The following is a 25,878-nucleotide window of genomic DNA, read 5'->3' on the forward strand; positions in this document are numbered from 1 at the left end:
AAATTCTCTTGGCTTTGGCTCTGGGAGTTCTATAATAATTCTCTTTTCACTCCATCAATTAAGAAGCCATTGAGCCCTAGCTGGTTTGGCTCCATGGATAGACCGTCAGCCTGCAGACTAAGGATCCCAGGTTCGATTCTGGTCAAGGGCACATGCTGGGGTTGCGGGCTTGATCCCCGGTGGGGGGCATGCAAAAGGCAGCCGGTCAATAATTCTTTCTCATCATCAATGTTTCTATCTCTCACCCTCTCCCTTCCTCTCTGAAATTATATATATATGCTATTGAATGACTGTTATTTCCAAGAACCTAGTTGGTGGGGCATAAGGGTCCTTTCAAGTGTCAACAGGTCTATAACATTTTCATTAACTTCAAGTACCAGATGCAATACATAGAAAAGATCGGATCCCAAGTTTCTGTTGTCATTTGCTTTTAAAGCCCCAAGTCTGCCAATACAGAAAAGTGATATAACTAGTTTTTCCCCAAGAAGTCAATCTATCTGCCTTGCAACCAGTAATTAAGATTGTTCTGATTAAGGAAGCTGAAATTTTTCTCTGGGAAAACTCTCTTTTCTTTAATGACCAAAAACAGTAAATATTTTAAACTTGCAGGTCACAAAGCAGCAACTAGTACTCTGCTGTTGCAGACTGCAAGCACTCACAGACAAGAGGTAAATAAATGTGGTGGCTCTGTTCCCACAAACCTTACTTGCGGACACTAAAATGTGAATTTCATATAAGAAATTTTCATGTTACAAAATATTGTCTTTTTTGCAACCACTTAAAAATATAATTTGCTTCACAGGCTGTACAAAAAAGTAAGTGAGCCTAGTTTGGCCCACAAGCCATAGCCTTGCTCTGAGGTAAGTCAGTCCTTGCTTCTTGCTTGCCCAAAGCGAAACATAATCTTGGTTTTGAAGCAAGCACACCAAACCAAGTTACTAAAATGGTGCTGCTACTGTCGTTTCAGAGCTGCTTTGGCTCATCTCTCTAATAACTAAATAGCAACTGCTAATGACTAAACATTGCCCAAGTGTCCAAGTGGTAGAGGATTCTTTTAACCATAGAATCCTCCATCATAATTTCTTAACCATAAGGAAAATGGTCTAAGTATGGTCCAATTAAATCCATAACCCTACTTGCGTGCAACTCCAAAATAATCAGATGTGAGTGGCTATGGAACCCACACACACAAATGAACATCAGAAGACCTGGTGTAAAACTATTAATTTCAAGGGGGTAAAAAACACTAGTAAAGTTACTTCACAAGCAACACAGTTGATAAAGTAAATCCTAGATCCTGGAATATGGGGGATTTGGGGGGGAGGGGGTAAGTTTACAGTTGTTTATGTGGAAAATAATACAATAAATAATAATACAAAAATAAACTTTCATGTCCTCACAACTATAAACCCAATTTTGCCTATTGCACTTTACCTCACTGTGGTTTCTATACCCACGTTTCTTTTGCTCATTTTAACCTTATTCATGGACATTTTCATAATGTAGCTGTATAATTTCAAAATAATGTCAAGATTGATTATTCTAAGGAAAAGAGCTAATCTCCCCCTAAATATACAGAAGGCACCAGATCAAGTCTTCACCTTGGAGAAATTAGCTGCCAAACTGTTAGTGGAACTGGTTACAACAAACACACACACATGCACACTAACACACATGCACACGTGAGCATCTGAGAAGCATAACGACATAAATGAAGTATCTGAAACCAATATTCGTTTTCCTTAGAACCTGACACAGTAAACAGCATGGAAGGACCTGGGGAGTAGTATGCTGAGTGAAATGAGTCAGTCAGAGAAAGACAAATATCACATGATCTCACCTACATGTGGAATCCAATGAACAAAATAAACTCACAAACAAAATAGGTCAGAGATATGGACTCATGGGATCGACTGACAGATCTCAGAGGAAAGGAGGGTGGAGGTGGGGGGCAGAAAGAAATTAACCAAAAAACGTATATGCACAGCCCTTGGACACAGATAATAATGCAGTGGAGGACTGGGGTGGGGCCAGGGCCGGGTGAAGGAGGGCAAAGGGGGGAAAATGGGGAACATCTGTAATACTGTCAACTAAAATTTTTTAAAAATTTTTTAAAGGTACACCACTAAAAAGGCTATGTTCTGAGGCTGTATCTACGGCTATAATTCTACCCAGATTCCATAAAAATCAAAGAATTCAAAACAACAATGAGATACCATCTCACACCTGTCAGAATGGCTATTATCAACAAATCCATGTAATAAAATCAGGGACATAGAAAGGGAATGGACTGACTATTCTTGGGGGGGGGGGGAGGAAGGGGTGTGGGGGTGAGGGAAGAGACTGGACAATAATCGTGCACCTATGGATGAGGACAGTGGGTGGGGAGTGAGGGCGGAGGGTGGGGTGGGAACTGGGTGGAGGGGAGTTATGGTGGGAAAAAAGAGTAACTAATGTAATAATCTGAACAATAAAGATTTAATTGAAAAAAAAAAAATCCACAAACGACAAGTGCTGGAGAGGATGCGGAGAAAAAAGAACACTCGTGCACTGCTGGTGGGAACGCAGACTGGTGCAGCCACTGTGGAAGACAGTATGGGTTTCCTCAAAAAACTAAAAATGGAACTCCCATTTGACCCTGTGATCTCACTTCTAGGAATATATCCCAAGAAACCAGAAACACCAATCAGAAAGGATATATGCACCCATATGTTCATAGCAGCACAATTCACCATAGCTAAGATCTGGAAACAGCCTAAGTGCCCATCAGTAGATGAATGGATTAGAAAACTGTGGTACATCTACACGATGGAATACTACGCTGCTCTAAAAAGGAAGGAACTCTTACCATTTGCAACGTCATGGATGGAACTGGAGAGCATTATGCTAAGTGAAATAAGCCAGTCAATGAAGGAAACACACCACATGATCTAACTCACTCATGGATAATAAAGACCATTATAAACTGATGAACAAAAATAGATACAGAGGCAGAGCTGCCTCGAACAGACTGTCAAACTGCAGCGGGAAAGCCGGGGATGGTTGAGGGGCGGCGGGGGCTGGGGGGGCGGCGGAGATCAACCAAAGGACTTGTATGCATGCATAGAAGTATAACCAATGGACATAAGACACTGGGGGGTAGGGGAGGCCGAGGGATTGTTAAGGGTGGGAAAAAAAAGGAGACATATGTAATACTCTTTGTAATACTTTAAGCAATAAAACAATTAAAAAAAAAACAATAAAAAAATCAAAGAACTGAAAGGTTTTCATTTTTTAAAATCCATCCAGTTTTATGAGCACTGAAGGTATCAAGCACGCTGTAGAGGCAGCAGGACAAGTGTTAGAACAAACACCTGCAGCTGAGAGACTCGCTCCCCCATACGGGCATTTCATCAGAAATACGCTGCCTTTTTGCCCTAGCCAGACAGTATTCAACCAGCTGCTGAAAACGACATTTCTCATTCATCATTTTACACCATGATCTGTGTTCCAGATGGAGATGGGACATTTTGGTAAGTTTACATTATCACTACAGGACGCCAGAGTTATCTAAAAATGACTAGCTACGTGAGTCATTAATTCACAGCAAAGAATGTGGTTTTACAACTTATCACCTACTAGCTTTATGTTCACTCCTAACAATACCATAGGAGTGATTACCTAACAAATTGCAATAGCTGTGGGATTACCCTCCCCAAAAAATATGGGAATATATTATTTCCTTTAAAAGTAGAAAAAGGGCCATTATAACTATTTGTTAATTAAGAACTAAATGCTATTTTTCTAAATGAATTATTTTACCTCCTTAGATAATTCTTTACTTTCATTAAAATGCATGAAATCGACCTGAGTGTAAACTCGCTGCACCCCTTGGCATAATAAGAAACACAACAGAGGAAAATGAGAAATCTGTGAAAATGATGTGACACAAAATGGGGAGTAAATCGTTTCTGCTTTCCGGAGTGGAAAGCAAGCTAGACAAGCCCACACCCTGGCTGAGTTCAAAAGCCTGTTTCCAATGAATGCAAACTGCAAATGACATCGCGGTCAAACAGGAGCGCACCCCTGACTCTGAGCTGACCTGCACCGACTTCTGCAAGTGGCACCAACGAAGCTAATGAAGAGGACGCCGCCGGCCCGGCCCGGCCCGGCCCGCTGCGGGCACAACTCTCAGATCCACCCACCCAGGTCTGGGGGAAAGCCCCGCGCGACAGCCGGACCCGCGGCCTCACGCCTTCCCGCCCAGACATCGGCGTTCGGAGCAGACGTCGCTTGGGTGGGAGGACGGCTGGGGGGCGGGCGCGAGGGCCGTCAAACACACGTTTGAGCGCTTCGGGCAAATGTCACCAGGTCAGCCCACCCCGGGGAGCTGAGGGGCTGGCGACACACGGTGACATCCCTCCACGGCCCTTTGTACGATCGGAGGTTCACCCGACAGACAGGGGCGCCTGCGGGGTACGGAGTGTCCCGGGCGTGGCCGCTGCTCCTCCCTCGGGCCCGGCCAGGCGGTGCCCCTCGCCGTGCGCCGAGGCGGCCGAGCGTCGGCGGCCCCCGCCCGGGCGCGGGAACAATGCGGGTCCGGGGCGCCACGCTCGGCCCCTCGGCGGGGATACCGGAGGCCTCCGCAGGCGCGCAGGTAACAAAAGGCGCCGTGGGCCCCGGCCGAGGGCCCGGCGGGGAAACTTTCCGAGGCGCCGAGGCCGCCGCCCGGTACAATGGCCGCGGAGCGCGCGAAGGCCGGGCCGCCACGCCCCCGCCCAGCCGGCCGGCCCGTACCTGGTGGTTCTCCTTCCTGCCGCCCGCCGGCCCGCCCGGGCCGCTCGTCATGTTCACGTAGAGCGAGCGGGTGAGCGGGCTCCGCAGCGTCCACATCCTCCGCGCCAGCCACACGGCCGCCAGGCTCAGGCTCAGGCACAGCCAGCCCGCCAGCAGTCTCATCGGGGGCCGCGCGCTCGCTCCTCTCACCGCCGGCGCCGCGGCAAGGAGCAGGACTCGCCGCCGCCTCCGGCCACCGCCGCCGCCCGGGCTCGAGCCATCGAGCCCAACTTGCCCATCCAGCCCCTGCAGGGCCGAGGCGGGTGGGCGGGGCGGGCCGCGCGCAACCTCCCGCCGCCCCTGCCTTCCGCCTCGGAACGCCGCTGCCGCCGGCACGCGTTTCCAGCCGGAGCACGGACGAGCGGGCGCGCTCCTTCCGCCCAATCAGCGGTCCAGGCGGCCGGGAGGCGGGACCGCGAGCGCGCCTTCTTCCGGAGCGCGCCCTCGCCCAGCTCGGCTGGTGCTCCCCGTCATGGCGGAGGTGGGTTTAGTTTCTTCGGCAGGTGCGCTCCCTTCCGAAGGCGGTGGCTAAAGCCACCAGGCCCTTCCGGGGTGGTGGCCGCAGGATTCCTGGCCTTCCCTCGCCGTAGTGGTTGTCTCTGGGCCGGAATTTCACCTGGGTGTGCACATTGGCCAGGCCTGAGGGGCGTCGCACCTCCCCGACACTCAGACCAAGGCCTTGGCGACCGGCACTGCCAGGTCTTCGCTGTTCCTGGCTCAGCTGCGTGGCTTCCTATTCACATTCAGAACCTACGACTGGGAGCTAGGCCCGCACCCAAAGGCGTCCACCCTTTGCTGGGACTGCAAATCAGACAGGAATTTGAGGAGAAACGATACCACCTCGCCCGGTCCCTGAGCCAGGCTGGTTGCCACTGGTTGCCAAGAGGCATCCATGAAAGCTCTGGCTCTGTTGAGCTGCTGCAGCTGGGGCACCTGCAAGCCGGGTTTGGGCGTATTGATGACCCTGTCCAAGAATGAAGACCCTCCGGTAGCAGCACAATTTACAATATTACAACAGCTAAGATTTGGAAACAGCCTAAGTGCCCATCAGCAGATGAGTGGATTAAAAACTGTGGTACATCTACACGATGGAATACTATGCTGCTGTAAAAAAGAAGGAACTCTTACATTTGCAACAGCATGGATGGCCCTGGAGAGCATTATGCTAAGTGAAATAAGCCAGTCAGAGAAAGAGAAATATCACATGATCTCACTCATATGTGGGATATAATGAACAACATAAATTGGTGAACAAAAACAGATCCAGAGGAAAAAAAATATTTTAGAATATAATAGAAGTAATCCTGTTATTTGCAGATTTTTAATATTTCCTACAACTTGTGATATTATGTTAGTACAGTTTTAGTAGTAATTATATTTAAAATCTTTTCTTGAAATATTAATGCTTATTGCATATAACATATTTTAAATCGTTTTTCTTGAAATATTAACGTTTATTGCATGTAACATTGTATTTCAAATCATTTTCTTGAAATATTAATGTTTTTTGCATGGAAATGGCTATTTTGTATATACACTCTGGTAATAGATTTATTATGTATATTGTAAAAAGTCAAATGAAATAAAGAAAAAAAGAAAGCCATTGGAGGGCTTAAATACAGGGCAAAAAGAAATATTAAAAAGACAAAATAAATGAACAAACAAAACGGAAACAAACTCATAGATACAGAGAACAAATTGTTGGCAGCCAGATGAAAGGGATGGGGAGCTGGGGGAAAACAGTGAAAGGACTAAGTCAAATTAGCAGTTATAAAATAGGGATATAAAGTACAGCATAGAGGATATAGTCAGCAATATTGTCATAATGTTATTACAATATTGAGTTATCAGGGGATCGATCACTTTATCCTATATAATAAAAGGGTAATATGCAAACTGACCCTAACAGCAGAATGACTGGGAATGACTAGTGTGTCAGTGTGTCACTATGACACACACTGACCACCAGGGGGCAGACGCTCAATGCAGGAGCTGCCCCCTGGTGGTCAATGAGCTCCCACAGGGGGAGCTCTGCTCAGCCACAAGTGGTGATGGTGGAAGCCTCTCCCACCTCCTCAGCAGCACTAAGGATGTTCAACTGCAGCTTAGGCCTGCTCCCTGCTGGCAAGTGGACATCCCCTGAGGGCTGCCGGGCTGCCAGAGGGATGTCTGACTGACAGCTTGGGCCCAATCCCCCAGGGAGTGGGCCTAAGCCAGCAGGTGGACATCCTCTGAGGGGTCCCAGACTGCAAAAGGGCATAGGCTGGGCTGAGGGACACACACCCCCCCCCCCCACCAAGTGCACAAACTTTTGTGCACCGGGCCTCTAGTAAGTTAGATAAATGTCTATGCTGTATATCTAAAACTACTAATATTGAATGTTAACTAATTGAAAAAATGTCATTTTAATTTTAAAAAGTCAAACATGTTTAACAAGTTTAAAAAATCACTGCAAGGGACACTTTAACATGTACGGGAATAGAATGTGAATTGTGTCTCAATAAAAGAAGAAATGCAGTAATAGAAAAAAAAATAAGAAAAGAACAAAGACCCCAAGTGAGAGTCCCGGGCTGCAACCAACAGCCGGAAGATGGCACAACTCTCACTGGGCACTGAGCTCTGGGAGCACACTACCCGGATGTTTCTTTGGTCATTTATAGCTCCGGGAGGCCTAGCAATGTTTCAAAACTGAAGGGTTGCACTGTGTTCCTGTATCTGAAGTTCCTGCTGCAACTAAATTCAACCATGCTGCAACTAAGAGGTAACGCAGTTCATGGGTTCCCTAACTTCCTAGATTTGTTTAGAAAATGCAGTTAATTTAACCACACTGGAAATAATGTACATACATTTTATCTTCGTTCAAAAGAAATCAGCCTGTTAACTCCAGTGTTGCACTTCAAAGGCTGTTATTTATGAAACAAAGTTGTTCTTTACCCACAAACATTTTTATTAGCTTCTAAGAATCTCAGGTTGGCACCTTTCGCCAACAGGCATCTTGTTGCCAAACGTGACATAGACTATATCAACAACAACAAAGAAGAGTGGGGCAGGACCGGCAAGGTACCTCGTGTTCTCTCTTTCCAGTGTACTCCCTGAGTGCTTCCTGCCCAAACCCCGGGACCTGCATCTTACTAAATCTAGTTCAGACCTCTAGTGGTCCTGGCCCAAATCATCAAAAGGGAACTATAGTGGCCCTAGCCAGTTTGGCTCAGTGGATAGAGCATTGGCCTGCAGACTGAAGGGTCCCAGGTTCGATTCTGGTCAAGGGCACATGCCCAGGCTGCAGGCTTGATCCCCAGTAGGGGGAATGCAGGAGGCAGCTGATCTATGATTCTCTCTCATCACTGATGTTTCAATCTCTCCCTCTCCCTTTCTCTCTCTTTGAAATCAATAAAAATTTTCAAAAGGAACTATAGTAGTAAGTCCAAATAACTCAGTTTATTTACCACGTCACCTCTCCCTCCTGTCTCCTGGGATTAATGTCAGATACAGCAACTTTGTGCCCCAAGCAAAATAAAAACCTTTAAAGGAGGTGGATTGGGGAGGTGGGCGAAAGTAGCAAGAGTATATAAAATTACGTATTTCATTTCTGAAAACAAAGGAGGCAAATAGGCTTGTCCCTCATCTATAAGCCTGATGAACGGCAGCTCAGAGACTGCAAAATGTGTCCCATGAACAAGAACAACTAGGTGGCTGCTGTGGGCTGAAGGATTGGAGGTCAGCTGACTGCCAGCATCTCAAAAGAAGCAGATTTTCACTTCATACCTGAGCAACGGGTCTGGAAAATTACTCGCTCGCCCAGTATAATGCTCTATAATACTCACAAAACACTCAAGCACATGTTATGCACACTTAGCAAGCACAGGGAGAAACCAAAGCACAGTGATCAAATGAGCAAATTCAATGGCAGACCTTTGCATAGCGCTTGGCATCCCAGCCCGTGGTCCTTTGCTCCATCTGAGAAGTCTCGCTCACTCTCCTCAGAGAGCCTCCTGCATTACAAATGAAGAGGAAGGGGGAAGAGCAAGAGTAAATATGCTAAGCAGAAGTTGAGATTGCCCTCCGGAACTGCCCCCTTCCTTCATCTGCCAGAACTAGACTGTCACTACTGCATATTAAAGCCTAATTCTCCAGCATGGAGAGGGGAAGAGGCACAGATAACACAAAAACAAATATGAGCCAATATCCTTTCTAATATGGCTTCGAAATGCAGGCAGTGATATTCCAGAGACTAAGTGCCACCTCTGTGCTGAACTCTGCCTAGCTTGGGTCACAGCACTGCACAGGCCCCAAATCTTGACTGGATCACTTTCCCATCTAGAGTTCTAGGTGAGGGGCTTTTTGTTGTAATTGTTCCTACCAGCTACAAATTATGGCATTTTCATGTTTTCTTTTCAAACACAAAGTCAAGTGTAAAGAGAGCCCATAGGGAGAGAGACCTGGATCTCTAGAAGGCAAAAATCGTGCCAGTCACTGTTGGTCGTTGGCATCTCCCTGAAGAATTAACAATCTAAAAAGAACTCAAAGGCTGAAATGGCCCCGGTGAGGTTGAAACGGCCTATGTGAGGCTGAGATGACCCCAGTGAGGCTGGGACGGCCCCAGTGAGGCTGAGATGGCCCCAGTGAGGCTGGGACGGCCCCTGTGAGGCTGAGATGGCCCCTTTGAGACTGAGATGGCCCCTGGGAAGCTGAGAAAAATACCACATGAACTCACTCATTTATGGATAATAAGGACCATTATAGACTGATGAACAAAAATGGATACAAAGGCAGAGCAGCATTGAGCAGACTGTCAAACTACAGTGGGAAGCCTGGGGAGGGTTGGGGAAGGTAGGAGATCAACCAAAGGACTTGTGTGCATGCATATGAGAATAACCAATGGACACAAGACACTGGGGGGTGGGGCAAGCCGGGGGAATGTCAAGGGGGGCGGGGGGAGGAGACATGTGTAATACTCTTTGTAATACTTTAAGAAATAAAAATAAATAAAATAAATAAAAACCATGATAATATTATGAAGACTTAAAAAAAAAAGAAAATAATCACATGTTTTCATCGACTTAGATTTTTTATGCTTCTTAACAATGTTGTAGAGTATCAGAGAAAGGAACAAGTTTTCCTCAATATATTCAATAGATGTGTCCAATGGTTATTAAACGATGACTACCTGTAAAAAATAAAATCAGTAAATGTGTTCGGCAATTTTTTAAATTAGTAAATGTAGAGGATTCTTATCTAGACTTGATTGATGTAATTTTAATCATATACAATTACATCACCATAGCCTCTAATTGATAAATTCTAAGCTAAAGTGAAAGTGTAAACTAGTTTTTTAAAAATGGCAGCATAAAGTAACAGAATTGAACCAGCAGTTGGAAGACCTATAGTAGCAACAATGTATCTGTTGGAGATCCCCCAATGCTGTTCATTAGCGTAGTGGTTTATCCTCTGAGCTGGTGAGCAGACTGCCTGGGCTTGATTCCTGACTCCAAGCTTCTTGGTTATGCAATTTGTGGCAAACTTGACCTCTAGGTCTGTCTCCTCATCCGTAAATTGGGAATAATAATCATGGAGATGTGGTGAGGATTAAATAATATATTCTGAATATAGAGGGCTCAGTGTAGTGCCTCAGCACAGAATGAGCTCTCAAAAAATGTTAATCTGCCATGACTGTGAGCTGCTTACTTTACAATATGTCTGTGAGACTCAGATGATGTGAAAGCTTCATACATAAACTGTGAAAACATCAACCAAGGTTATCACAATAGTCCTGCTGTGACTGTGGTCTCTGCAAAGCTTCTTTTCCATAAAACATTCCCTTAGAGCCCCTAATGGCAACCCTTCCTCATAATGTATCTATTCCCAGGCGCTTTCCTGAGCCTTGAACGAAGGGAATGAGGATGGGAGTGGAGGAAATGAATCTAAAATACAAAACTATGAAACTTTCAAACCTAAATCACAAAATCAAGCAGCAAACTCAAGCCATGTATTTGTCAGCAATGCCTGTCTGTTCAGTGGGAAAGTCTTCCCGCCTCTGACATATGGAACCCTTGCAGCAGCCTCCCTCGTGTCCCTCCGTGTCAGGCCAGTAGCTCACCTGCACAGAAGCTTCTGAGCTTCCCTCCGATGGCAAACTCATACCTGTTTCCGTTTCTGTCAGGAATAACAGCAGAAAGTCAAAGAAATACCACTTTCGCATAGTCAGTAAAGACTTAGTACACACAACACACTAGCCATCGTACTAAATGAAATGGAAAGCAAAATAAACTCAGTGTGTCAGCCTCACACAGCTTACTGTCTAGAAGGGAGGCAGACCTTCCAAGCAACCACAGAATGTGCGGACTGCTGAATGCTGGGAGGAACTGCATGTCGTTAGGGGAACTTAGACAGAGGAGGCCCGCTGAAGTGGGGGGCGGGTGAAGGGGTGTTCCGGGAAAGCTGCCCTGAGGAAAGGTGGTTTGCAGCGTTGTTTGGACATCTCCTTGCTAAGCTGGTGAGCTTCCCAGTTGCCCAAATTCCTCTCACTGCAATGCCCCTTCTAAACCACAGGTGTGCAACTGGGCGCTGTGACTTCACCTTGTACCCCCACCCCATGCCTCCAGTTCCTATAAACCCAGTAGGCCCCTGCATGCTTCTGTTATGCTATACACAGCTGCTTTCGGGATCTTTAAAATAAATATCATAGTTTCAGCCACTTAAAGGAATATATGGGCTTTTAAAATATATATATTCTGCCGAACCGGTTTGGCTCAGTGGATAGAGCGTCAACCTGGGGACTGAAGGGTCCCAGGTTCGATTCTGGTCAAGGGCATGTGCCTTGGTTGTGGGCACATCCCCAGTAGGAGGCGTGCAGGAGGCAGCTGATTGATCTCTCTCATCGATGTTTCTAACTCTCTATTCCTCTCCCTTCTCTATAAAAAATCAATAAAATATTTTTAAAAAATAAAATATATATATTCCAACTCAGCAAGATCCCACTGATAGCAACTCTGAGCTAGATCACTGATGAAAGTGATCTTTCATCTTACTTTAAGTATATTTCAAACCCTGTCTATCTTTGCTCTCTTAACTGCTGTCCCCTGATGTATGTGGGTTTGGTCTTACAAATGGCTGCTTCATCGCTACCCTCCCGCCAATCATGCCAATGTGTTTTCATATATTTATGTTGAAATTATGAAGCCTTCTTATTTTGTGACTATAAAACATTCAAACTATGGTTTCTATGAAATACATGAAAAAAATGCCTGGTACAATGAGCAAGCTTTGAAGAATTGAAATATAAATAGTGTATAGTAGCCAAAATATGTGCGTATGTACATGAACATGAGTGGGCTTGAAGAAGGTGTTGACAGGCCACAGGATGCCTCTGCTGCCTGCAAGGGGACCACTGTTTTGCTTTTGCACAACTGCAAGCGGTCTGAGGAGGAGGAAGAACAGCTTTATGCAAGAGGAGATCTGCGCACTCACCAACCTGCAAATCAGACTGTCTCCCTGCTCTGCTGAAGGCCGTGATTGATGGCCACAGCCCCACTGACGCGTCTGTCACAACTCAGCACAGGCTCTTCCCTCAACTGAGGACACAAATCATCACCGGAACGGCCTGTGGCCAGGACCAGGGGGCCCGTAGAGAGCCCCCAGGTGCCCCCTAGCCCCCTTTCTTCCAAACTGGGCAGGTCAGTGTGAAACAGCCATTAAGCCCACCACAAGAGAGACTTTATTCTGAAGTTCATTAGCTTTCTCTGCGCCTTTGAAAAAGGTGTTAGACGTAACACGTGGTCCGCGAGCAGCTTTCCTCCCCCACTTTTTCCTTCAGCCAACGAGCCTGAGGGCCCGGCCAGCGTGAGTGGCTCTTCCCGGGACTCACACAGCTGCGGTTGGGGTTTGTGAAGGTGGAGCAGGCTAGTCTCCCTTCAGGGAAAGGCCGCTCCACAACCCAAACTCTAGGTGACCTCGGAGCCAAACTTGCTGCTTTCAGACAGGCATCTGACCCTTTTAACAAGGTGCTTTGGTTGCCTACATGCGCTGGTTTTTGCTCTCACGAGGGGACATGCACAGTAATTTTCGCCACATCTACAACGCACTTGCCATGTTGCTCAGTGGACTAAGTCCTCAGGGGGGAACTAAGTTAGCCCTGAGCACCTGCTGGCTCATGCACTAGCGGCTCTGCATTGTTGTGCTGTAGCAGCGGGACCCACTCAGGCACATATTCATCTGGCGCCTGGTAACCCAGCACACTTGTTGGGACTCACATCTGTTGGACACAGGATCAGGAGCACCTTACATTTTGACATGCCTGTTTAAGAAAAAAATTAAGTCAGGTCTTTATGATATAATAGGCAGTACGTGAGTTGATCATAAAAATGCTGGAAATAAGGAAATAACATTGCTGTCTGAGAATCACATTTTTTTAAAAAGCATGAATATAATGGATTGGAGCAAAGAGATGCAAAGTCACTTTTTAAAAAGGCAGATCCCCGAGCCACAACTTGGCTGCAAATTGGCTGCAGGAAGATAGCATTCACAGAAATAACAGCTCCAGGTGGGCGGGCAGGAGAAGCTGGGTCAGCTGTGAAACGCATGAGATGGCCGGGGAGGCTGATCTGCTAGCACATCTCCATCACCACTGGAGACAGAACCCTGGTCTGCTTTGCAAGTTCCTCTGTGTGGATGAGGATGGGTGCAGCCATTGTATGGAGGCTCCAGGACATCATCCATTACTGCCTTCCCACGCAATCAGATCCCTCATTCCAAGCTCACCACATCCCTCTGTGGGGCGGGAATGTGCTGATGGGGGAATAAGTATCCTATCTAATAAAGTGGTGATATGCAAATTGACCATCACTCCAACACACAAGATGGTCGCCATAAGATGGCCAGCAGGAGAGGGCAGTTGTGCACGATCAGGTCAGCAGGGGAGGGCAGTTAGGAGTGACCAGGCCTGCAGGGGAGGGCAGTTGGGGGGGACCAGGCCTGCAGGGGAGGGCAGTTGGGGGCGATCAGGCCTGCAGGGGAGGACAGTTGGGGGGGACACAGGCCCGCAGGGGAGGGCAGTTGGGGGCAACCAGGCCTGCAGGGAAGGACAGTTAGGGGCAACCAGGCCAGCAGGGGAGGGCAGTTAGTGGCAATCAGGTCAACAGGGGAGCAGTTAGGCATCGATCAGGCTGGCAGGGGAGTGGTTAGGGGGTGATCAGGCTGGCAGGGGAGTGGTTAGGGGGTTATCAGGCTGGCAGGAGGAAGCGGTTAGGGGCAATCAGGCAGGCAGGCAGGCGAGCGGTTGGGTGCCAGCAGTCCTGGATTGTGAGAGGGATGTCCGACTGGCTGTTTAGGCAAGATCCTACTGGGATCCCTACGGGGATCTGGCCTAAACGGCCAGTCGGACATCCCTCAAGGGGTCCCAGATTGGAGAGGGTGCAGGCTGGGCTGAGGGACACACACACACACACACACACACACACACACCATGCACTGGGCCTCTAGTCTCAGTATAAATTAGTAAGTAGGTTTGTATGTTGGGGGGGTGGGGTGGGGTTGCATCGGTTTTTTAGTTTAATCCACACAAATATGCCTTGGAGAGATGATTCCATTCCCAGTGTACCACATATCAAGTTCCTACCCAGCAAACCCTCCTAAAATGATGCATTTCTGCACATCACACTGAAGAGTCCCAGCCAGCCATCCTCACCCAGCAGAATCAGGCCTCAGGGGCCTGCGAAGTGCAATGGGCAGGAACAAGGGCTTTCCCAGGTGCCCACGGTGCTTCCCAAGGCCAATTTGTTTGGCCCACCACACTCTCTCAGCCCTCAAACCCCATGTCGATTTGTCCAGCCCTCATCTTTGTCGTCAAAAACAGGGTGAGCATTTGCACTAGGAGGCAGGAAACCCAAATTCTAGTGGCATTCCTGATATTTTCATGTGACCCTGGAAAATCACATAACCTCAACAATTTTGTCTGTAAAAAATGGTCATTAACAGCCCGGCTGGCACGGCTCAGTGGTTGAACGTCAACCTATAAACCAGAAGGTCGCGGTTCAATTCCCCGGCCAGGGCACATGGCCAGGTTGTGGGCTCGATCCCCAGTATGGGGTGTGCAGGAGGCAGCCAATCAATGATTCTCTCTCATCATTGATGTTTCTATCTCATTCTCCCTCTCCCTTCCTCTCTGAAGTCAATAAAAAATTTATATATTTTTTTAAAAAAAAAGGTCATTAATAAAGACCTTTACAAAGTCACAGACCCAGATCAGAGACTTTTCAAGCTCCTTCAATCAGCCATAAGCTCCATTCCTTCGCCCGCTTACCTTCTTTATGAAATATGAAGTCTGTGGATGTTCCCATATGCTAACAAAAATAGACCTACACTTATATAGTCCACAAGAGAAGTGATATAATTCCCTGTGTTTTCCCTACACTTTTAAAAAACAGACCTCACAAATTGGGAGTTCCATAACACCAGGAAATAATTCACTACAAGCAGTACAGACCTGCAACAAAGTTTCCACTAGGAAGTGGAGACTTCTTTTGCTTGGAGAGTTGGGTGCTGGACAAACTGTCAGCTTCTTATGACCTGAAACCCAAACCCTCCCGTTTCTTACTCCCCATATTCACGCCCCCACCCCCTTGCTGCCACCTGCTGTTTCAGTGCGAGGCTGGCCTGTTCCCTTGGGGAGCACCCAAGAGGAAAAGTTCTCTAGAAATAAAAATAGACATATTTTATCCCAGGAAGTATTAGATCTGGGCCACAGCCTTGTTCTCTATGAAAAAGAGCCTCTTTCTTGATAGACAGACAGATAGATAGATAGATAGATAGATAGATAGATAGATGATAGATAGATTTTTTTTATTGATTTCAGAGAGGTAGGGAGAGGGAGAGAGAGAGATAGAAACAGCAGTGACGAGAGAGAATCATTGATAGGCTGCCTCCTGCACACACCCTACTGGGGATCGAGCCTGCAACTGGGGCATGTGCCCTTGGCCAGAATCAAACTCGGGACCCTTCATTCCCCAGGCTGACGCTCTATCTACTGAGCCAAACCAGCTAGAGTGAAAAAGAGCCTCTTTCGATACCACTGCAAGGTACCACACACACGCCACCAACAACAAATGGCCATATTAGACCCTCTTGAGATATGTCATCTTTTAATCCTTATTACAATCTACTGACGCTGATACTATTGTTACCACTCTCTCTATCATCTATCTATCTATCTATCTATCTATCTATCTATCTATCTACCTATCTATCATCTATCTATCTATCATCATCTATCTATCATCTATCTATCTACCTATCTATCATCTATCTATCTATCATCTATCTATCTATCATCATCTATCTATCATCTATCTATCATCATCTATCTATCATCTATCTATCTATCTATCTATCTATCTATCTATCTATCATCTATCAGCTATCAGCTATCATCTTTACAGAGCACTCCAGGCACAGAAAGCTTTCATTGCACAGCAGGTGAGTTGAGGCAGGATCTGAGAGCACGCAGTCTGACTTCAGAGCCCACATTCTCCACACGGGGCCCTGCTGCCTCCTAGTGTTCAGTAGCGATCACAACATGGGAGCCGGCGGTGCTGGTTACCAAGCAGCTTGCGACCGAACCTGCACTGACCCAGGGGCTGGCTGTAAAAAGGGCGTTTCAACCTGGCCCCGGGGGAGAAGACAGAGCAGAGGCTCTTAGCAGAAGCCGTATGCACTTTCATTAAAAATATTCACAAGTCATGAAATTATTTCTTGAATGAGGTCATTATTTTTTAAATGTTGAGTTAACCTAAAAGGAGAAAATGGCATTTCTAAATAGCAAGTCAAATGGTTTTTGTGTAATTATTTCAGGACAACCTTCCAAAAATGGAAACAATTTCTATGATCTGTAAATTTTTTTAAGTCAGGTAGTTTACCCTCGGTAATGTACAATTTATGGCTTTGGGCAAATGCATACAACTGTGTAACCAACACAATCAAAATATAGAATATTTCCATTACCTAATACTATCCCATGTCCCTTTGTAATCAACCCCTCTCCCCACCTTCAGGCCCTGGCAACCACTAGTGTGTTTATTACCCAATAGTTGTACCTTTTCCAGAATGCCACACAAATGGAATCATACAGTGGATATTGTTTTGAGTCTGGCTTGCTAATATAGCATGATGCACTTGGCATAGTTCGTGCTGTTGTATCAGTAAGTCAGTCTTTCTCATTGGTGTGTCCTGTTCCATGGTGTAGATGTATCACCGTGCTTACCTGTGAACCAGTTGAAGGACATTCGAGTTGTTTTCAGTCTTTTTTGTGGTGGTTATGAATAAAGCTGCCTGAACAATTATATTCCTGTTTTGTGTGGGCATAGTTGTCATTTCTCTCGGGCAAATAGCGACAATGGGGTTTCTGGATCCTATGCTAAGTGTATACTTCATTTTCTAACAAGCTGCGCAGACTGCTTTCCAAGCAGCGGTACCATTTTCATTCTGTCCAGGATTTTATAAGTTCTGGGTGCTTGCCAACCTTGCCAGCATACGGAATTGTCAGTTTCTATTTTAGCCGTTCTAATAGTGACCTAGTGATATCTCCTTGTGGTTTTAATTTGCATTTTCCTACTGGCCAATAATGTAAAATATCTTTGCCTGTACTTATTTTCCATCTGTATATCTTCTTTGGTGGAATATCTGTGCAAATATTTGCCCTTTTTGTTGGGTTGTTTGTTATCTTTTAATTGGTTTGAGTTCTTTTTTAAAAATATATTTTTATTGACTTCAGAGAGGAAAGAAAGGGAGAGAGACAGAGACATCAATAGTGAGAGAGAATCATTGATTGGCTGCCTCCTGCACGCCCCCTCCTAGGGATCAAGCCCGCAACCCTGGGCATGTGCTCTTGACCGGAATCGAACCTGGGACCCTTTGGTCTGCAGGTCAACGCTCTATCCACACCAGCCACACCAGCTAGGACAGTTGTGAGTTCTTTATATGTTCTAGCCCAGCCGTGGGCAAACTACGGCCCGCAGGCCGGATCTGGCCTGTTTGAAATGAATAAAACTAAAAAAAAAAAAAAAAGACCGTACCCTTTTATGTAATGATGTTTACTTTGAATTTATATTAGTTCACACAAACACTCCATCCATGCTTTTGTTCCGGCCCTCCAGTCCAGTTTAAGAACCCATTGTGGCCCTCAAGTCAAAAAGTTTGCCCACCCCTGTTCTATATGCAAGTCCTTTATCAAATAGGAATTTTGCAAATATTGTCTCCCACTCTGTGGCTTACCTTTTCAACTTTTTAACAATGTCTTTCAAAGATCAAAAGTGTTTTAAAAATTTTCACATTTAATAAAGTACTAGTGGCCTGGTGCATGAAATTCATGCACATTAAAAGGGAATTAGAGGGACTATTTTAATATTGCTATTTGCCCTTTCTCTATAATAGAAGTGTCAGAGATGAAAGAAAATTAGTAAAATGTATACGAAAATCTTCCTCCTGTCAGAGTCTGGGGCATGCCGTGGGACCCAGAGTCAAGTCCAAGCCCACCCACGTGCACCTCAAAACCGTGTGAGACCCAGACCCAGCTGGCCCCACCCCCATTGGGTGAGATCCAGACCCCACCGGCCCCACCCTTGTCAAGCCCTGCCAGGCGTGGGGCGCAGCCTCAGGTCCCCTGTCAAGCCCCACCGGGTGGGGGGCATGGCCTGAGATCCCCTGTTCTGGCACCAGGGTGGGGGTGCAGCCTGAGGTCCCCCGGCCTGGCTCCGGAGCAGGGTGCACAGCCTCAGGGCCCCATCAAGCCCCACTGGGAGGGGGGGTGCGGCCTGAGGTCCCTTGGCCTGGGGCGGGGGGTGCACCTTGAGGTACCCTGTCAAGCCCTGCCAGGCAGTGAGTGTGGCCTCAGGTCCCCTGGCCAAGCACTGGGGCCAGGGGTGCAGCCTGAGGTCCCCTATCAAGCCCTGCTGGTGTGGGCTGTGCCCTGAGGTCCCCCAGCCTGGCGCCGGGGCAGGGGGCACAGCCTGAGGTCTCCTGTCAAGCCCTACCAGGCAGAGGGCACAGCCTCAGGTTCCCTGCCCGGGCCCAGTGCCACACAGCCTCAGGTCCCTGCTGATTGCTCTTTAAGGCTCGTTACAGAAAGTCAGCCTCTGCTGTGCATGCAGCCATCTTGTGTTACGGAAACCCCGCCTCCGCTGTGGGCACTGCCATCTTTGTGACAGCGTGATGGTCAATTTGCATATTCCCTCTTTATTAGATAGGATTCTGTAAACATTGATGAGTTAAGGAGATTGATTAGAACATATAAAGTTTGATTGGCCAGAGTAACCTGTTGACTCTATTCCAAGTGTGAAATTGTTTTCATTTTTATTTATTGTACATGTAACATTTAATTAGCTTTAGATATACAACATAATGACTTGATATACCACTACATACTTACAATTTTTTAACACCCATCAACACTACATACTTACAATTTTTTTCTTGTTTTGAGAACTCTTAATATCTATTCTCTTAGCATTTTTCCTATACACGATATAGTATTGTTAACTAAGTCACTGTGCTCTACATTACATCCCCATTAAATCTATCTATATATATAAAAGCCTAAGTGACTGAATGACAGGTTGACTGGTCGCTGTGACACACACTGACCACCAGGGGGCAGATGCTCAAAGCAGGAGCTGGCCCCTGCTGGTCAGTGCACTCCAACAGTGGGAGTGTCACTCAGCTGACCAGCCCATCCCGGCAGCCCACCAGCCTGGCAGCAGCCACTCACTCCCTCAGGAGAACGAGCCAGGCACCAACAGACCGGCACCACTGGCACAATCCTGACAGCGCCACCCACCTCCTAAAAGTCGGGTACCATGGCCACTTACCCTCCCTAGACACTCCACAAGGAAGAAACAATATAAAAGCGGCCTCCAGGTGGTTCCCGACAACTGGCACAAACATCAGCAGGACATCCTACCGCTCAACCAGAGGCCAATCGCGTCCCGGCCCCCCCAGCCGAACCCTCCTTGGGACTGGCGCCAGACGCAGGGCTCACACTGGTGAGTGCAGCTGGGCACGAGCCTCTCCCAATCAGGACTGACTGGGTGCGAGTCCACGGCAGGCGCAGTGGGGCTGGGATGAGCAAGAGCAGCAGGCGGGAGTGGCAGGCGGCATTGGACTGCAGTTTCAGCCCAATCCGAGGCACCCCACCCATACACAAACTCGTGCACTAGGCCTCTAGTATATATAAAAGCCTAAGTTCAACCAGTAGCTATGATGCACACTGATCACCACGGGGCAGACACTCAATGCAGGAGCTACCCCCCAGTGGTCAGTGCACTCCCACAGTGGGAGCGCCACTCAGCTGACTAACAGGCGCCAGCTCATGGCTCCTGGTCCCAACATTGGGACTGACTAGGTGCGAGCTTGCGGCCGCTTCTCCCGCCCCACACCAGAAGTGAAGCTGCAATGGCGAGCAGTGGCTGCGCAATCATGGACATGCCGGTCACCCTAGGACGGGTGCGCGGAGACTGCCACATAGCAGCAGTGAGCTTACCGAGCGGAGGCAGCAGGCACAGCGGGGCCAGGATGAGCGGGAGCAGCGCCCAGCACAGACACGGGCTCCTCCCTGGCCGCCTGCCACTACAGGCACTACTTTGTGCTGTGCGGATCAACGTGGACAGCGGGCTGGAGCCCAAAGAGCTGGCGGATAAGGCTGGACTGCAATGGCGCAGAGGTCCACTGATCCCTGCAGGCCAGGCCGAGGGACCCCCTGGTGCATGAATCTGTGCACCGGGCCTCTAGTCTATAATAAAAACTTATTTATCTTATAATGAAATTTATACCTTTTGATCACCTTCATCCATTTCACCCATTTTACCCACATCCCACTCTGGCAACCACCAATCTGTTCTCTGTATCTATATGTTCAGTTTTTCTTAATTGAATTTATTGAGGTGACATTGGTTTATAAAATTATATAGGTTTCGGGAGTACAATTCTACAACACATCATCCGTATATTGTATTGTGTGCTTACCACCCCAAGTCCAGTCTCCTTTCATCATCATTTATCCCGCCCTTTACACTCTTAATCTTTATTTAATCTTAATTTTTAAAGATATTTGCACTGTGTATAAAATTTTGACAAGTTTTTTATTTCAATATTTTAAAGATGTCATTACCTTGTCTTCTGTCTTGCAGTGTTGGATGGTGCAGCCCAGGACCGAAAGCTCTGTATTTGTCTCAGAGCCCAGAACGCAGCAGCAGAGGATCAGGGAACGGGTAAGGCATAATCATTCACTATTTGGGCTGAGAAGAAGGCAGTGTGCAGGGTGCTCTGTGGAGCAGCAGTCGGGAGGGATGGCCAGACCTAACAGATGCAGTCGAGTCCAGGGTACCAGGGCCATTCCCAGCTCCGCGGTTACAGGAGGAGGTAGTGATGGGTGGAGGCCTTCTAGTTAACGCCTACCTGTCCTTCAGAACTCAGCTCAAATACCACTTCACCAGAGAAGTCTTCCTGGACTCCACCTGCTATCACGGAACTTTTGCAGTATCTTATGTCATCATATGGAAACAACTTTACTTATGACGACCTGACAGACATGTAGCTCCTGCACTCGTCAGGTTTGCCTACCATCGAATGCCCAGTACTTGGCTCAGTGCCTAGCACAATTAATAACCAAGGGGTCCCCGATTGGAGAGGGTGCAGGCTGGGCTGAGGGAACCCCCCCCCCACGAATTTTGTGCACTGGGCCACTAGTCTATATAATAAAAGCCCAGTGGTTGTAATGTCATAACAACTAAAGACGGGTCACCAAGAGGGACTTGATGCTGCGTCTCTGAGTCTGGGTCTCACGCGATTTTGCATGCTGGGCCTTTAGTAAGCAAATATATCACTGTGGTCCAATGCACTCCTGGGTAGAACTCTCTCACAAAATTTCACACCAAGGCCCTATTTCTGACCCATTGTTGGTAAGTTCATTGGCCTCAATTGTCATCTTTTGGACCAAATGTTCTTAACAATTTAGAATGCCACAGTGCCCATGTTCATTATAGTCGGCACATGGACTTAGGATAAGAACCTCATTAAAGACTAACTGACTAGCCTAGCAACCCCAACCGATGTGATGCTATGGACACAGGTCTTTGTGACTGTAGTACTTTGTATATGTTTTTAATCCTATCTTCCCAAATAGATGGTAGCAGGGGGTCATGTCTCATCAAAGCACAAAATTTGAGGTTCTGAACACAGGCAGGATTCCAACTGCTGACTCTTTCTAGCTCTTCTGGCTGTTCCCATGGCCTCCATACGTCAAAAATGCATCAAAATGTTAATAAAGAAATCCCCAATAGGCATTTCAGAATGGCAGCAGAAGCCATGGGCTCATCTAGAATTGCTCCTTGGAGAGCACAAACCCACCAGCACCAAGTATAATGCACAAGACTAGTCCTTTCTAGTCCAGGTACCCTAACCTTTAACCCTGACACCACCAACCGAGTGCTGAGAGGAAGCAGAAGTCATTGAACAAGCACACGCTGCTTGCTGGGAAGGGGTGGCTCCTTTCTGTGGCTGCTACAGTGACTCTCTGTGGAAGGCGCCTGTCTTCAGTGACCAATGATTAACCACACAACTCAACACCGAGAATATGTCATCACTGAAACGGCAAAGCCTTGAGGTTATTTGGGTCAATTAGTCTCTCTTAAACAATTCATTTAGATGTGCTTCTTTACTGTCATTAAGAGGAGAGTCACTTTCTAAACTTTTGTTGCAAGTATATTTTTGGAAGTATCTATTGTGAGGGTTTCAGACAAAAGACAAGTAAAGGGAAAACTGCAGACATAAAATTTAAGAGCACACTTGTCTATATAGCAGATTGAGTGTAGAAAAATTTATATTTTTCCCCTTAATCCTCACCTGAGGACATGTTCACCGATTTTAGAGAGGAAGGGGGTGGGGAGAGAAAGAGAGAGATGGATGTAGAGAGAAACACCAGTTGGTTGCCTCTCACACATGCTCCAACCGGGACCCAAATGCGAAAACCTTCTGTTGAATGGAACGAGGCTCCAACTGGGGCAGAAGAATATTTTTTAAGTAATGGATTTTACTTATGTTCCTGCAAAGTATCCACAGATGACAGTGCAATTCAGCAAATCAGTCCTGGGGAAAGCGTATCTTTCTTTCTATCCCAAACGTCCTGGGGAGCAGCAGGAATGAAGGCAGGACTGTGAGGCGGCCGCTCCACGGGGCCAGTGCAGCGCCCTCATCCCAACAAGCCGCTCGGTGGCAAGCTGTGGTCCTCGTGCTCTGTGTGCTTCCCTCCACCCTGGACTTGGCTCCCTGCACGGGACTTCCCAGCTGCCTCACCCACGAAGGCCAGGGCAGCACGTCGTGCGGCTGTCTCCACCCCCAGCGGCCGCTAGCACCGAGCAGGCGCTGCATAGAGGAGTGCTGAGCAAAGAGCATCAGACTGGCCAACGAGGAGGCGTGTACTCCTTTTCCACAGCACACGAGAATTTCATTGTTGTTGTTTCTTTCTGTGTGAAAAGTGTAGACTTCGTTGCAATTTTTAAATAGGCGCTCCCTATGAAAAACAAGTAAGCTAACCAGTTTCTAACATTACCACGTTAAAGGTCTTCCCCCCTGTACTTAGAAGACTGCACGCTGACTTCCTTGACCAAGCGCCCCAGCTGTGAACCTCCGTTAACAATAAACTTAATTTAACTGCTACACTTACAGGCTGCTGAGTAGTATATCCTTGGGTCAATAAGTAAAATACGGATCTATTACACTTAGTAAAATAATCCACCCGGTAGGACCAACATATCTCAACTGTGCCAAGGAATCACTAACCATTTTTCCAAAATGGCAGAAGGAAGAATAATGCCCCTGAACTATACAGTCCTGCATGTTGGCCAGTAGGAAATCTATCTCAGATAGACGTGTGCTAAATTCGTCATGCTGGTGAGCCTCAGAGCACGCTCATATCATCTGACCAAACCCTGCTGAGTGTACACCTGGCCTCTGGACTTCAGTCAGACAAGATCAGCATTACCTAATCAAATGGCAAACAAACATCACGTTATCGGAGAGAAGTGATGCTTAGGAGCCCTGATGGAGTTGTGCCTCTAAAAATGCTGACGGCATCACGAGACCCGATTGCCGACGTGTCTGGTTGTCCCCGTATCTGCGCCAGGTCTGCAGGAATTGGTCTCTAGAGTCTTTGTTTCCCAGGAAGCCAGCCTGGAGGTTGCCAGCACTGGCTGCACAATGGAATGAGCTAGGGAGCTGTCAGAGATACTGACACCGATCTCACCCCATAGGCTCCGATTTAACCGGTCTAGGGTGTAGTCAGGGCATCAGGACTTTCGCAAGCTCCGAGTCGTTCTAATGTGCGATAGGCTGAGGGACACTCCTTCAGGGCCTCTGTCCTTGAAGAAAATTCTCAGAAGCACAAGTTAGATGCCCCCTGCTTCCTGCACGGCCCTCACATCAATCAGCAAGTGAGCGCAGAGCCCTTCCCACCCCAGAGTGTGTTCCTCTCCCCTCCCAGGCACCATGCTTTGCTTCTGCAGCACGGCCAGAGGCCTTTCATGTTACTTGGATTTCAAGCAACTTCCTTCCCCAGAGCAGGTGGAAAACACACATGTAGTCGATGGAGAAAGAGTCCCTTCCAATTCTACAGGAGAAATGCTGTTCAGAACAGTCCATAGTCACTTCCTTCATACACTCACCTCATTTCTTTTTTTATTTTGTTTTGTTTTGTTAATCCTCACCTGAGGATTTTTTTCCATTGAGTGGAAGGGAGGGAGGGGGTAGAGAGCGAGATAGAGGTAGAGAGAGGGAGAGCAAGCAAGAGTGTGAGAGAGAAACATCAATGTGAGAGAGACACTTCAATCCTACTTGTGCCCCAACTGGGGCCCAGAATCAAACCCATGACCCTTTGGTGAATGGGCCAATGCTCTAACCACTGAGCACACTGGCCAGGGCTCACTTCATTTCTTATTACACAGGTTGTGAGTCATGCCTCCATAACCAGGTATCACCAAGTTCTGTTGGTTCTGGCGCCTTAATCTCTCTCGTGTCAGTCTCCTCCCTGCCTCCCATGTATACTGCTCTAGTTCATATAAAATCAACTCAGCCATCAAAACTGTTCTTTCTCTGCAATTCGTGTAGCCTCCCTTCAAACCATTCTCCACTCTGCAAGATGCTCTTTTCAAAGGCAACTGTGATATTATGAGTCCTCAGTTTGGTAACAGTAATATTGCATTCCTTTCAGGATCAAATCCACACGTCTCCACTAACTCACTTGCAGTTTCTGCAAGTATGTCACCTGATCGCATGCGTCCTGTGCTTGCCCAGGCGCTGGCACATTTTCACAGCTCATCTGAAAGGTCCTCTCTATGCCGCCCAGTGTGAACGATGTGCTCAGCAGGTGCCCTCCCACGGCACCCCACACCCACTTCTATCAGTAGCGCTGCTACAGAGCTGCACGATTCCCACTGTAATTAACAGGGAGCTTGCTCAGACTGAGGACTGCATCTTCAGTCCCTTTTTCTCGGGCTCAGCACAGGACCTGGTCAACAGTAAGTGCTCAGTCAATATTTCCCGAATGGATGCCCATCATTTCACATGCCCTTGCTTGCATGTACTTCCTCTTCACTGGGTACCTCCAATCTGCAGTCAGTTTCCACACCCCCACGGAAACCAGGCTGAGGCATCTTTTCCTCCGTCGAGCCTTCCTGATCCTGGCTTCCAAGGCACTGCTGACCGTGCCTGTCCCTCCCACCATTAGACACTCCCAACACTAGTACCTCCAACTCTGCCGGCATTATGTCCTCATGTCTGTCTCCCTTACTAGACTGTAGGCTCCTTGCTGGCAGAAACCTATTCCATTTATCTCCATATTCTGAGCACTTGTTACATAACAGGTGGTGAGTAACAAAGCTTTCGTTTTTGCCCCCCTCCAATCCTTGTTTTATACCATTGCTAGAATGTTCTCAAACAAAATTCAGATGATGTCATTCCAAGGCTTAAAAATCTTCAATGACTGACCTGGCAGCACATGTGACAATTTTCAGATGTTATACATTA

The 25,878-nt window shown here is 47.3% G+C and overlaps 1 protein-coding gene and 1 pseudogene across 7 annotated transcripts in view; both read right to left on the reverse strand.

Annotated features, from left to right (window-relative positions):
- The window catches only part of METTL9 (methyltransferase 9, His-X-His N1(pi)-histidine), a 44,700-nt gene extending 38,311 nt beyond the window's left edge, over positions 1-6,389 (reverse strand). For all 6 annotated transcript variants that reach the window (XR_013995900.1, XR_013995901.1, XM_081089374.1 and 3 more), the window contains exon 1: positions 4,777-6,389. Coding sequence is in view for 4 of the 6 variants with exons in the window: in XM_081089374.1 (XP_080945500.1) it covers positions 4,777-4,938 (162 nt within the window). In the remaining 2 variants the exon portion in view is untranslated. The remainder of the gene's footprint in view (positions 1-4,776) is intronic.
- Positions 5,303-25,878, reverse strand: part of LOC308518596 (transmembrane protein 180-like) — a 55,025-nt pseudogene continuing 34,449 nt past the window's right edge. The window contains exons 6-7 of the transcript in view: positions 10,913-10,968; positions 5,303-5,454 (exon numbers count right to left, since the gene is read on the reverse strand). The product of the transcript in view is annotated as a transmembrane protein 180-like (transcript). The remainder of the gene's footprint in view (positions 5,455-10,912; positions 10,969-25,878) is intronic.

Source organism: Myotis nattereri (assembly GCF_964212035.1).
Source record: "Myotis nattereri genome assembly, chromosome: 4".
Lineage (NCBI taxonomy): Eukaryota > Metazoa > Chordata > Mammalia > Chiroptera > Vespertilionidae > Myotis > Myotis nattereri.